At 41.8% G+C, this 14,884-nt stretch overlaps 1 protein-coding gene across 3 annotated transcripts in view; it reads left to right on the top strand.

The window, feature by feature from the left end:
* The first annotated feature begins 95 nt into the window (after nucleotides 1-95).
* Nucleotides 96-14,884, top strand: part of ddah1 (dimethylarginine dimethylaminohydrolase 1) — a 59,133-nt gene continuing 44,344 nt past the window's right edge. Inside the window, exons 1-3 of one of the 3 annotated variants that reach the window (XM_068319547.1) lie at nucleotides 96-1,291; nucleotides 1,506-1,597; nucleotides 7,134-7,463. In XM_068319547.1, the coding sequence (XP_068175648.1) occupies nucleotides 7,167-7,463 (297 nt within the window). In that variant the 5' untranslated portion in view covers nucleotides 96-1,291; nucleotides 1,506-1,597; nucleotides 7,134-7,166. Of the gene's footprint in view, nucleotides 1,292-1,505; nucleotides 1,598-6,887; nucleotides 7,025-7,133; nucleotides 7,464-14,884 lie in introns of those variants that run through there. The other 2 variants (XM_068319548.1, XM_068319549.1) reach the window with 2 other exon arrangements.

The raw sequence follows: 14,884 nt of genomic DNA, 5'->3' as shown, positions 1-14,884 counted from the left end.
GCTGAACTGTTCCCAAAGTATGCCAGGAATGTTTCTCGGCGCATTTTCCATCCAAGACCCAAGCTCCACCCTGTCTAAACCTTTCTCTCTCTTTTTTTTTTCTTCTTCTTCTTTTCTTTCTCAAATGGATTTTTCCCCCCTGGATCCCATCTGAACGCACTTTTTCTTCTCACATTTTTCCCCTTCTTGTTTATCCCTCTTTCATTTTCTTCCTTTGCTCGCTATTCAAATGCATCAACTGGATCTCACTGTCAAGCTGCTTTACCGTGACTTTCTAAAGTCACCTTCCCCTCTGTTTTCACCTTATACACAAATACACATTGGTCATTTGATATTTTATAACTTCCTGTTTTCAGTGCCTCAAATGTTTGAAACTACTCACATTGTTAGTCTACCAGAGAATATCCTAAAGCAATAAGTTGATATGAAATTTATTTCACTCATTTAACGCGTCTGGGGACGTGCGTAATTTTTGTACCAGTGCTGATTAACGCAATCAGTTAAACACAAGATTACAACACGTTGAAAGTGCCGCGTTTAAAATAGCTGACGGTTTTTCTCTGTGAGTCTGAAGGTGTGGGCAGAACTACGTATAACAGCGTCTATTTCTGGGCTCGCAGTGCCTTTATTCAGCAGAGTTAAACGTTTCCAGATGCGCACCAGAGCTCAGACGTAACAATATTGCCATATTTGGTATGGCAGTAGCCTACATTATTAACATATTTCTCTCCCTTCGGCCAGTAGACCACGAAGCATTCCTGACAGCTTAAAGGCTTGTTAAATATGTCCTCCGTACAGGGAAATTCCTTTGCATTCAGTCCTTGCGGCAATTTCGTCCTTTCACGCAATCTGTCCATCACGTTTCTGGGGGAAAAGTGGGTCTCGTTTGTAGGTAAAGTGATCCAATTTTCCGCAAAGGATGTGTTGTGTGGGGGGAGAGAGAAAAACTTAGTCTTTGTCTGTACTTTTTTTTCTTTTCTTTTCTTTTTTAAAAAAAAAAAAAAAATCAGATGTCTCAATAAGTCCCTTCCACCGACGTCTTGAAATGATTCCGAGTGATGAAAACTTTCACGAAGTGCGTAAAGACGCAACACAAAAGCCGTTATCATTGCCACGAACGGCTGGCAGATTCCAAAGAGGACAATTTACATGAGGGCAGAGTGTTTATTTGTGTTAATAAGGATCGGACACAAACTCTCTCACTCTCTCTCCCCCCTTGTGTCCACACGTGTAGTTTTAACATGACAATTTGAGACAACAGCGCTGGGCAGGAGGTTGGAGAACCACTCCGGTGAGTTTATTTTTGTTTTGTTTTTTCAGTTTATTCTACGAGGGTTTAAAGTTTGGAAAGTTATTAATAAGCGTTTGACGCGCAAAACCTTGTATCCTGTTCGCGCTATCGGTGCGTAAATATAAGTCACAGCAACCAGAGATTTATTAAAAGATCAAACTCGTTCAGAAAAGTTAAAAACCGTGGATTGTGATTAATTTATTTATTCTTTGAGGGTCTCTATGTACACAATGTGGACCGGAATACGCAGAGGGCGGTCTCCAGACGGACTGTCCGGACTGAATCCGTCCTCCACACACAGAAGCGGTAACTACACACTTCAAATGTTGATTGATATGACTGCATCACGAAACATTGTGAAGTTTTGGTCTGGGGGTGTGTGTGTGTGTGTGTGTGACCTGTTTGGATAGGGGGTGTGTGTGTGTGTGTGACCTGTTTGGATAGGGGGTGTGTCAGCACGAGCACACGCGCAACGCTTTCCTGTGCGCGCTGCCCGTTCGCGTGTCAATAAGTAAAGGGCGAAGATAAGGTTTTACGCGTCGCCATCTATTTACCCAGTGTGGCAAATCCAGTACAACCTGTGACAATAATCACACGTTTGCAACGACTCTGACTTGAAATATTGAACCTGATGATGTCATCATTAGTTTTGGGCGTAAAGACGAAATATTTTTTTTTTTAATTTTTTGACGGATTGTGTTTCTAGAAACGGAGAGACATTGGCATTTATCAAGCAACCACCGACTGATAATAGGAGGCTTGTGAGTTGCATGATGGGAATTGTAGGATTCTGTATAATATGAACCCACTCACCCATGAAAGGAAAAAAAAAACAGTCCAAAAAAAACAGAATCATGACGTCTGAATTAAATGTCACGTAGTTTTGTATTCAGTTTCTGTTCCCAAATCCACTTAAATCAGACAAATTTGACTTTTAATTCATCTCTGTCTCCTAACTCCGTAGAAGTTCCTTACCAAAACCACTGAAACATCTGTTTCACATATTCCAAAAAACTGAACATGCATCTCTGTGTTCTAATCACCCAGACATGCTAATTTACAGCCTCTACACACACATACATTAGACACAGACCTTTGTCCCATCAATATTCTAATGAGATTATCATTGAATTTCTCTGTACTGTGCTAATCTGAGCAGTTGCACAGTCTCCATTTGAGCTTGACATATTTTGCCGTTCACTAAAGTTTGAGAATTGCGTGTTTTGGCTCCAAATCCCTTGTCAGATCCCACTGGTGAGAGCTGATGAGGAAATGCCGGCCCTCAGATTTGGTCTGAAGGAAGTGCAGGGACCCAAACCTCCCCTTTTAAGTACGTAGAGGTGACAGATGGAAAAGTACAGTACATCCCATGTTTAAACAACAGATTCCATTGTAATATATTCTAGATAGATGTCATAACTGGTATGCAGTGTGCGCTGGAAAACACTTCCTTTCTCTGTCAGCTCACAGAGCAGCAGGAAGTCCATTGAGTTACGAGTTGTTTTCATGTGAGCGGGGGCAGAGATGATTCCAACGATTAAAATACTGACTCATGCTCTGAAAAAAAGAAATATGGCTCTGACAAGGCCTTGGGAAAGCAAATCTGTACGTCATTGGATTTGTTTATGGAACTCTGTCAGGAAGTTTTTGCTGATGCTTTGAATTCTTTAATATCCTGAACGATTTCTGCATGCTTGACTTCTTTATAAGGACATACGTGCCGTGGAAGCAGAACAAAACTAAATGAGAGAATGTGTAACCCTGTAGCAGCATTGATGAGCAAGTCATTCATTCATTACTCTCAAACCACTTTTCCCAGTTTCATCCTTCACTGATAGAGAACTGAAGGATGAGTTTGATGGATGACAGATATGTTTTATATTTTCTTTCTGCACAAAAAAGACCCAAACCATCTAAACTTGTCAGCCAGTGTTCGTCCATTCACTGTAAAACCCACATGTTTTGCGAGAAGAAGATGGATGGATGCATGGTAGAGTACTGAGTATGAACAGAAGCAGGGTGGTGCTGAAAAGAACCCGCTAGTATTTCTTCTTTAAACGCTTTTCTTTTTGTGAATGAACTGCTGCACAAACCCTTTCCCAGAATTTTGATTGCTCCAAGATCCTTTTTTTTAAGATGCTGATTTCACTTGGCTTGAGGGCAAAAGTTCATCCTTGTCACACCTCTCTTGTAGCTGCTATTGAAAATGCTACAAAATTCAATCCTTTCCTCTCGGGAGCATCAGATTATCATTTTATCTTTAGCCAGTTTCTTCCACCACCTTATGTTTGCCTGGTAATTCAGTTCATAAATGTGCCAGACTGCTTAGATTCAGATATGCCCTGTGCACCTGCATAATCAGGCATGTCCATGACACTTAAGATGTCTAGGATCTCATCGGCAGTCCAATCATACCTTGCAAATAAGAGGTGCTGCTTCATCTGCAGCTGGAGGATCGCGTCTGCTTTCACTCATTTCTTGTATAGCTGCACAATGTACCATCCAGGTGCGCCGAAAGTATGAGGGCTTTCCTTCATCTAGAGTATCCACATTCCTCAGCATAGCCAGAGAAGAGAAAGAGAGGGTCTTTTCTTGGGTCACGTCCATCTGTGATGAGGAATGATGGCAGGTGGGGGGGGAGAAAACGAAGCAGGTTGGGTGGGGGCAGGTGTTAGTGTCGGGTGGAGGGCGGTGGTGGATGGCGATCCTGGCTGGAATGGAAAGAAAGAAAAAAAAAAAAGGAATGTGGGACTCCTGGAATCTTCGGAGCAGTTGGGGATAATTGAGTGAATTTGGAAGAAGAAAAGACAAAGTGAAGTCCCGCAGTGGAAGAATGTGCCTCTGAGACGTCTGAAGAAACATTCCGTCCGTTCAGACAGCTTCACCAGGTCCTTAGATGGCACCAGGAGGAGAAGAACCACAGGGAATATGACACAAAGGCTGTTTGAACACATTAAAACGTTGAGTCTACCCCATAAAGAGATGAATCAAGACTCTTCTTCGAGTTATTTTTAGCATTGCAAAGACTTTTTGAACAGTTTTTTTCTCAGATAGAATGAAAACTGTCTGGAATCTGCCATCAAAGAAGTTTTTCAATCACACTATAAGTCATACGGATGCAATTCCAAATTTGAGGGGAAGATTTTCATGGTCAGTTATGAGGATCAAGCCATGATAAGACTATTTCTTATAGTTACAGTGACACCGTGGAGAAACCGAGGTGTTTGCACCGTCTTAGTGTTAAAAGTTAAAGAAAAGAAAAACTAAAATATCACATTTTTCTAGAACGTTCTTCTCCCACATGACCACAAGAAATGATCCTCATCATCGCAATCCATAATAAACACTTCTGTTAGATTATTTTCAAATCTAATTATTTTGTTTTTGATCTCAACTAAAAGGATAAGTATTCTACATCGCTATTGTGCAGCCACATTGTGTGAGGGGCAATTACACTATTATAATTTGTCCATCATAATGACTCTTGAGTCTGTGCATACAACTAATTATTGACTGATTGTCTGTGGGGGAAACACCATCTGTTTCATCCAAACAATCGTCCAAAGATTTTCAGTTTAACGTAGAAAAATGAACAGAAATATTCAGGAATCAACGCGGAGCTGTTGGAACAAGGTGGCGTTTTGTGTGCGGCTTATTAAAAAAATGAATATTCAGTCAAAAAAAGAGTACAGATGGATTTCCTGTTGATCTAGCGATCTAAACCAGCGGTCCCCACGGATCGGTTTCATCTAAAGCAAAATTTTCTCGAACGGCCTTCATTTACCCGATAATCGTTAATGATGTCAGGACGGGTGTAGTCTAATAATAAATCACTGCAGTGGTCTGATGTCAAATGCAGAAATCAACATTCATTCTAGAACAAAAATCATTTCTAATAAGAAATAATTATAATGAAAATTTGATTCAAGTGACTGCGCTGATGAGGTGTCTTTGGAAATACAGCGTCTTGCAATCAGCGCATCAAATGTAGGAGAAATACTGATTATTCCTTTATAAAAGGGTGAACAAGTCAATCACTTAATAAAAACAATGAAAATTAGTGTTCAGTTAGAAGCTCATGGCATAAGTCCTTAGCGGCGTGCAGCATCAATTCTTCACCAACACTAAAACGGTTTCTTCACCTCTGCGATACGATTAGCCAGTAAGCGTTCAGTGCGCTCACATTTTTTGATGAGGTGGCCATTAGTTATCACTTCTGCCCTTTGTGTTCACATTTTTTTTAAAACACTTCAAAGCTTTGTCTTTTAATGCTTGGTGCTTTGGTCTCCAGGTGTCAAAAGCAGCTATGAAGGTTTCATTGACTCATTTTCTTGCTTGTCGACACTTAACAGGAGATTCACCTGTAGGGATAAACCCGTATTCAATCAATCAACCAACTTTTGTTTGTAGAGCGCTTAATCACATCAACAGACATTTCAAAGAGTTTTTACAGACAGAAAAACCCAACAGAACCCTCAAGTGCAAGCATAAGAGACAGTGGTGGGGAAAAAGTCCCTAATTGAGGAAGAAACTCCGGGCAGGACCCAGACTGTAAGGAGGACTCTTGGAAGTTGTAGACTCCTCTTCTGTTTTCTCACTTTACAAAGAATCTACACAAAGATTTTTTTGTTTTTTTACTCATTTTTGCTTGTGGTCTTAATTTTGAGGGTAACGGCATGTCTGTGCCTCATGACAGATCTGTTGATTGAGACCTGTCATGAGGCACAGACACATGTATTCGTCTGTGCGTCATTCCGCACAGAATTCACTTTTCAGAATAAAACATCGTTAGACTGATAATCAGTAAAAAAAAAAAAAAGAAAAAAAAAAGAAAAATTCAAACTTTCTGTGTGTATTAACGGTCCCCGGCCTGCTACCAGGCCGCGACCCAGAGGTTGGGGACCGCTGATTTAAACCAGTGATAAAACCACTTCCTCTCGATATGTCAGTTTAACGCCGATGGGATCTTATGAATATTCCTTGCATGACTGTCGTTATAAATGCAGGAAAACTTCAACAACCAAGTACACGGGTTGAGTTAAAGCGAGTCTAATGCAAAGTCTAAAGTCTAACGCAATGTTTCTTAAGTCATACCTTTCCTATCCAGAAGATTTAACCTACATGTGTTGAAAACTTTTTCTAACAGACAAATAAAGTCATAGATACAACAACGCAAACAGTTAAACGATATAAACAATGAAAGGAAAGCAGAATTTGTTAATAATCTACAACAGGTCATCCTGGACTCGGTCCCAGCTGTTACACTTTATCTCATGTTTTTTCTACACGCACCTGGTGCAAGCAGCAACACGCATGACCTCTGAGCAGCTGAGGTGTTGCACCGGGATTGGTCACCATATACCCAGATCCCCAGCTCCCTATAGGCTACTTCAATTCAAAGTTAAATAAATATTTTAAGTTGAATTCTCTCTCTTTCGGTTCTGAGAGATATTTTACATCCTAACATCATCTGAGCTGCTTCCACGCTTTTCCTGATCCAGCTTGAAACCGACCGAGCCGTTTGTCCGGAGGGTGTTTTTTTTTGGTTTTTTTTTGTCACTTGTTGGTTTGACACCTTCATGATGGATGACAGGCTGGGGGCCACACGTGATCGTCGGTGCGCGTCACCGAAGCGCGCCTAGAGACCGGAGCAGAGCCGACTGGCAATGCGTGCAGCAGCTACTGTAAATAAAGAATTAAAACCCAACAAAGTCACAGGGAACAAATAAGCAGGCGAGACACCCCCAGGCTCAAGTGGCAGCAGTCTCTCTCATCCATTAGCTGAGTTATTTGGCTGTTTTTTCTGTAATTTTTTCTCTCCCCCCCCCCCCCCCTCTTCCAGATTTGAGCGTGCCAAGTGAGGGGAGCGCACAATATGGCTGGTTTAAGATCAGGGTTCGGTCGTTACACCCACGCCATCGTCCGGGGTATCCCCGAGTCGCTGGCCAAAGAGGCGCTTCGGACCGGCACGGGGGAGGAGGTGGACCTGGCCAAGGCGCAGAGGGAAGAAGAAGCGTACGTCGAGGTCCTGAGGACGCAGCTCGGGCTGGAGGTGGTCGAGCTCCCCGCGGACGAGTCGCTCCCGGACTGCGTGTTCGTGGAGGACGCGGCCGTGGTGTGCGGTGACACGGCGCTCATCACCATACCCGGGGCACCGAGCAGGAGGAGAGAGGTAAGGGGAAAGAGGTTCCCTATGAGGTGACAATTAATCATAATGATAATTTAAAAATGTTGGGGTTTTTTTCTAATTTTCTTTTGACACTCGCAGGTTGTCAATAAATCCAACGGGATTAAGTCTTTTTGTTGGTGCGCGCAACAGATTACAGATATTTAGAGATTGAGAAACTGAAATTAGTTAATCGAGGAAACAGCAGTGTGAGTAAACTCTGTTGCCTAGTTTTTGGTTGCTGCAATGTAGGGTAATTGTGTGTGTGTGTGTGTGTGTGTGTGTGTGTGTGTGTGTGTGTGTGTGTGTGTGTGTGTGTGTGTGTGTGTGTGTGTGTGTGTGTGTGTGTGTATGTGTGTATGTGTGTGTGTGTGTTAAACGGCAGGACGGCTTCTGTGAAAGCCCCTGTCATTTCACATCAGAGTCACAGTACTGGGTTCACTGGTGCTAATGGCCTCCCCATGCGGCTGCAGACATTGATTGAAAAGCCCCCACCACGTTTAATTGAAGCAGAACCAGTACGTGTGAGATATGCATGCGCAGGTGTGCACGTTTTCAGCACCCAGCCATAACCCTTACTCACATTGAAATTGGAAGACCGTGGTGTTTTCCACAGACATGCAGGTGGATTGGTTTCATGGGAGATGTCATGAAGACTGAGAGTGACATCTAGAAGTAAAAAAATAATATGCGAACGCCGGAGCGATCAACAAAGTAGGTTTTCACAAGAATGAAGCTTCTTCCTCTGCAGATCATCAGTGATTGAACAGTTTTTTTTTTTCTTAATGCAGTGTGTTATTGACGACTTTCCCCAATTAAAACATATAACAAATATAATCTGGTTGTGTGAGATCATGGGAATTGTTGTCTCCATCAACACTTCAATGGTGGATGATGGCATGTCTTTGAACATAGTTGGAAACAGTTTGGAGCAAACAGTTCAGTAAAACTGATGAGACGGGTTTTGTTGTGTGGGTGTAAATTCTCTCTCATGGAGGTCGTGATCGCGCTTTAATTTAGAATTGTGAGGCATGTGAACGAGACGTTTCACTCCATTTCACAAAATGACACAAATAAGGACAAAAAATAGGTACAAAATAGATATGTGATGACTTTTAATAAATCTGAGGTGTGTACAAATGTAAAGATAATTATAATACCTGTAGAATACGTGACTTGGGGCATGGCATTCTAGAAAATGGGAAGCATCAGATGTGAATCATTTGATTGACCCACACCAGAGTGAGGTGTGAATAGACTACAAGCAATGGATCAATCACTTCCTGCCTCCCTGTGATTGCATACATTGCTGTAGTTTTTTGTTTTTTTTACATTGTAATGTTGGAAGACTCTCCAAGTCTCCAGCTTTGCCAGGACTGAGATAATTACTGTCTACCATTCACCTGTGATTGCACAGAGAGGGTCATCACCGTAATACCTCAGAGGTTTCAACAGCCCGGCGTGGAGCTGGCATCCTCCGCCATGCCGCATCTAAATGCTGTGCTACTCCTCCAGTTTCAGAATGAGTGGAGAGAATCAATCTTCTAGAATCAGGGAGCGTCCTCTTGTTTTCTACCCTGAAAGATAATTGAGTGACTGTCGGGTAATGGCTTTTTCTACCTACTGCATGACTGGTTAAGGACCCTGTCTATTTTCTCTGCATCAGTTTTACAGAGTTTCATCCTTCCCAGTCTCCCGTTTGTTGCTGCCAATTTACTGCCAAGATGCATTAGCACAGATACAATTGGTTTTGGGCAACCGTTGGGTTAAATGACAGTTTGATCATTCACTCCTACTCTTGCAGGATGAGGCCATTACTGTCCGTAATTGATGGCATACATTATAAAGTTCATTATTGTTTGAGTCCCTTAAATTCATATGGAAAAGATGGAGTTTTATATTTCTTAAAGGTTGCAGGCATGCTATCCATCAGCTTCTGGTTTAAAAGCTTTCTCATTAAGGTAAATGCATCTCTAAATGAAATGCAGGAATTTTCACGGCAGCCTGCATTATGGTCTAAAAACAGAGATGAGCCTAAAACAACATTATATATTATACCAGACTACATGCAGTGGGGCAGGTTGTCAGATAATTATTGTCATTAAAATTCATGAAAACATCCACAAACATACTGGAGTATAAGATGAAAATTGTTACCAACGTGAGGTTTGCTCAATTGATTAAGAAAAACCTGACAGGAACAGATTTTTAGAGTCTTTTGTGAGCTTTGGAAGTCTTTCGTTGGCCTGCGTATCAGGACTTAACTTTAATTTAGATAACATACAATAGTTTGTGTGTTTGCTTCTGAACCTAACCTTGCCCTCAGTGCCGTATCTGTGCAGTTGGACTCACTCATGATTGAGGTCAAGCATGTTCAAAGCTCATTTATCATTTCGAAAGTTTTATGATGCATATTATCCTAGTTTTGGGTTAAAGCTGACTTTCCGAATGTCTCAAAAAAGGTTGGTTTAGCAAACAATTGGTGTCTTGTCGTGTTTCACTGACTCTATTGTTTTGGATCCGCACAACTTCACAGATGTTGTGTTTAGTTGCTGCTTGTTATTTCATGCACCATTTAGTTTTGTGTACCACCACTGGCCTGAAGGTGCTGAATGGTTTGTGTTTGTGTTCTCCTTCTGAGTTGAAGACTATCTACAGTATAGATGATTTTCTCATCCACTAAAGAAAGTCTCAACAAATATGTTCTCTACATTCTCATAATGACCAGAGCCCTCTTGACTTTGGTTGAGCAGCAGAGAATGATTCCAAACGTTCCACCTGTAACCATCACCATCTAAATTACGTCTTTGCATTTAAATTAAGCAGCTGGTTAACATTCTAATTAAAGTGTTATCTGGCAATTGGAAAGTGAGTGTACTTTGAGGTTGACTTGCACTTTGCTCATGTTATGTCATGTCATGCCATGCAGTAATGCTTGAATGGAGTCCTTCGCATGTCTTGGGGACTTTACTTTGAGACGTGTTGGTTAACTGCGTAAACAAAGCGGTTACATCACTGCCATACTGTTTCTAATAATTAGCTAGTTTGACATGTCTGAGTACAAACACAGCTGCTCTTCTGTTTGTTCACTCAAATAATTCTACTCTATCAAAAAAGTCACCATCAGTTGCTGAGCCTGGACCCTCTGAAGGTTTCTGCCTGTTAAAAGGCAGTTTCCTTCTTACCACTGTTGCCTCATGGGGGATTTTGGGGTTTCTTTCATTTAGAGAGTACAGCCTAGAACTGCTTATCTTGGTGAATACCTTGAAATAACTATAAATTGGGTTTATTTGAGAAGGATTCCTCAATGAATTGATATGAAGGGAGCTACACATCTTATTTTCACGTTACCTTGGATTATAACCTTGAAGTAAGTCAAAGAAACCTTTTAGTAAAGTAATTCATTCGAGTCATTGCCTCATAATAATACAAGTCACTCTGTAGCTAATCATGATACTCAAAATAATTTAAATGAGTTTGGTATTCATCCAACTGTTATCAAAGATTTACTATTCGTTCAGAAGTTGAGTGATGGAGGCTGCGCGTCCGACTTGTGCCTCTGATGGTAGTAAAAATTCCTGTTGTTGCAGAATAATCTGATTAATAAATCCCATCTTTAGTAAAGATTAAAACCTTTTCTTTACATCTTTTAGCACTGTTTTTGTTTCTTGGGTCACAACCGGTCTAATTGTTCAGTCTAGCCTTCTTCCCAAATTGTGAATCTGAGGTCAGGAACTTACAGTTTAATTAGTCAATTTCTGCTTTTTTCATTCTGAATTTCTCGTTTTCCAGCCTCTCAAAAGTAAGTCAAGTAATCAGGGCAGCAATTTAGCTTTATTTGCTGAATGAACTTGAGTTTAAAAACGACCGTGAAATAATTGCTACACCTGCCACCTTTTTTCTGGCGCTGCTCAGACGGAATTGCCCATTTGTTACTTACTGTGTGTTATTATGGTACACTGCTGTAAGCAGTTACTGTAACTTCAATTTACAGAGCCTGGAAAATAGCTGGTCATTAAATAGTGTTAAAATCTGTCATAACAAGTGTAAAAGGCCTCAGGTGTCAATGGAAGTCTGGCGACAGGATGGAAAACTCTCCCTCCAGACATCGTATTTAGGTCATGTTTTTATAGATGTGATATTTAGGTGCACTCTTTGCAGGCACCTTTGTGGTCATGCCTCATGTAGCTGCCCCTAAACTACCACCAGACAGTACAGAAGCCTTGTTTTGACTAAATGGCTTGCAGATGCAGATTCCTCGCTGTCCTCCCAGCTCTTCTATGACTTCCCCAACAGAACAGGCCTGGTTTCCTTCAGGGAGACTTGACATCCGTGTGTGACTGACTAGAGGAGGACGGCGAGACACCTGGAATCCGCCAAGTAACGTGTGGGCCGGGGTCAACGAGACTTCCCCAACTGTCTGTCACATTCCTACCACATTTAAGCTACCCTTCCTCTCCCTGTTTATCCGTCTGGATCCTTGTCTAGAGTGGTCAGCCGTAACATCCGCATGCCGCTGCCCTCACTCATTGCATCCCTGATTCAGTTTTTTTTTTTAAAATTCTCAAATCATAAGGCTTTACTCAGTTTGTGCTGTTGAAATTCGCATGTAATAATTTAGCATCACCGATTGATGTAGAGGTGCTGCAACAGTTGGACTCTTCTACTGCTCCAAGTGGGTTAGCTAAGCTTTCGACGTAGAAAATATAACTTACAGGTCCATTATGATAATAGCAGCTGTAAATGCGTGGCATGTAATTGAAATCAATTGGAAGCACATTAAAAACCAGCAGTGAGGTGGAAGTGAGGCCTTTATGTTCCGCTGAAACAGTAGAGCAGAGTTTTTAGTGTCTTTACTTACTTTTTGTAAAAATGGTGTCATTTTAACTTTTGACATTAACAGCTAGGAGTAACTGTTTCATATCTAAATGATGAAACTAGCATCGGCTTCCCAACTTGTCCATCAATTTCCTTGAAGATCTCAATCTCCTCATCTACAGTGGTTTATCCGCCTTGCACTTCACTAATCTGCTGGATCTGCGGACTCTCAGCTAGCTATGGGTAAGAGGTGGGGTACACCTCAGATGAGACGCCAGCTCATTGTAGAGCTTCCCAACACATCACCTGCTATAAAGAAAATATGGATTGTGGCCCATTCATCTCGTGTGCAGCCACTTACCTGTATCCAGGTCACGCGTTCACGCTGGAGCCCATCCCATTGGGCGGGAGGTGAGGTACACCCTGGATAAGTCGCCAGCTTATTGCAGGGATTGTGTCCCATTTTTGCCCAAATGCTATTCAAGGTTATGTAAATATGGCGGATTTCAAAGTAAATTTTGTAACATACTACTCGTTAATTTAGTGCAAAACTTTATTTATATAGTTTCATCATCACAATATGTTCTGAGCGGGTTTTGTTAACATGTGCCAGGACTTTTCTGCCCATGCGCCCCAGAAAGTCTTGTGTAACCCAGACCAGACAGCTCTCCCACCACCTCGTCGTTTCCTTGGCTCCAGCCCCCCTTTTAGCCACAGATTCATCCACCGCGAGCCCACCGGCCAGCAGGCTGCAAGGCAGCTGCGGCACAGTTGTGAACTCCTCTCAGCTTCGCACGATGACCGGGTCACACTCAGCCGTCACCGTGGGTGTGTGAATATCTGGTTTGGTATGTCAGACCAAGCGGTGGAAGACACAGGAAGTGGGCCAGGCGCAGCGGTATTGAGAAAAGTTGTGCAGAGGTCACAGAGGGTGCCGCATGGGCTGAGACAAAGCCTCTTTTTGTCTCCAACCTCTTCAAGCATTGAGGATAGTTTCAATAAAATGATATACTTCTCTGTATGGCCTTTATTCTGTCAAGCGTTTTTCCGTTTCCTCAATCAGATCAATTATTATAAGAATCCAAAGTAGAAAAGTCACATTTAATGACTAAATTTGCTTCATCAATGGCTGAAAATGTCGCAGTAATGAGTAAAGATGTTACATAAAATGACTAAATGCTGCATTAACGACTGAATGTCACATTAACTATGAAAAATGTTAAATTTACTTCATGATAAATTTGAGAAAGTATAATTGGCTCGTCATCTATTTGTCCTGAGTGATTATCAGTCACTATTTTTGCTTGATGTGCCCATCATTACTAGAAGTGGTGATCTGATGCTAATCATAATCACATTTTTATTTTCATGTCTCTACAGATCTATCAGCCTGTAGCCACCAGTGTTTCCTGTCAGTCCAGTTGTCGGTTATCATTAAATGTCCACCACGTCATCCGGTTTCCTGTGGCATGAATAGGGTTGACCTGTGCCTGAGAAACTGATGCACCTGCTGCTGTTGTTCTACAACTTGTCTATCCAGTAAAGTAGCCAGGAAATGTCACCAGTGTGTGACTGCAGGCGTGAGCAAAACACCCCTCGTATCCGACTTGGAATTTTCTCCAGGATGTTGCGTTTTTCACCCCCCAAATAAAAAGATGAAGGCAACCCATCATCAGACCGCTTGTTTAAATCATGTACTTAAGTCATGTGGAATGCCTAATTTGACTCATGATTCAGTGGTGAAGCATCGGCTAGCCTCCGTTTAGAAAGATTAAGTTTGGATCGGTTTTATTTTTATCGGCTATTGTGGTTCTGGTGACTTGGAGCAAAATTCAGAGAGTGTAGTAAACCGTAACATCAAGAAGCTCAAGTTTTATTGATAATGAAAAGAAAACATATAAAAGTTCTACATTAGTTGAAAAAAATAACTTGAAGAACTTAAAACCAAAGGAGTTTTGTGCCGTAGCTTTGTGCCAGCGGTGCTCGAATCGTTTCTGGGCAAAACTGCATCAGAGACGCCGGGCAACTTCTCAACGCCGCACCCCTTGGCATCACGTTACTTTGGAGGGGCCTGGTTTCGTATTTACACGCCAGGATTAAGCCGACGTGAACCGGACCCCTGACGCACAATGACACACTGTCACGATGACCGCATGTGTTTTAACACGCATCTTAAAATAAACTGCCCTCTCACACCCCTTTGAGTCATTCTCAGTGTAACTGTTATTTGTTTAAACCACGCAATCACAAAAGAGACCTGCCAGCAGAGATAACGTAACGGTCTGTGTTTGATTGCGTTCTAAATTCCACGCATAGAAAAGCTTTCGCTTGCAGACATACCTACAATTTCCCATCGATGTCTCATTATTGGATGGCGTTCGTGGTTGACAAGCTAAAGCAAGGCTCGTTCATATTTTTGCACATCGCTCATGCTGCATCTGTCAAAAAACGTGATGATTCCAGAGGAAAAATGCAATTTGTCTCTGCAGCACATTCCTGTCCGAGTCTCTCTTGTCATCTTCAGGAGTTCTTTGCCAATGAAATGTACTTTTTCATTTTTTTTCTTTTGCCCAAATCACAATCTTTGTCTTTACATGCTTTCTGTCATC

Source organism: Antennarius striatus, chromosome 7 (genome assembly GCF_040054535.1).
Source record: "Antennarius striatus isolate MH-2024 chromosome 7, ASM4005453v1, whole genome shotgun sequence".
NCBI lineage: Eukaryota > Metazoa > Chordata > Actinopteri > Lophiiformes > Antennariidae > Antennarius > Antennarius striatus.
The sequence above is the reverse complement of the archived record's forward strand: the minus strand, read 5'-3'. Positions and strand labels throughout refer to the sequence as shown.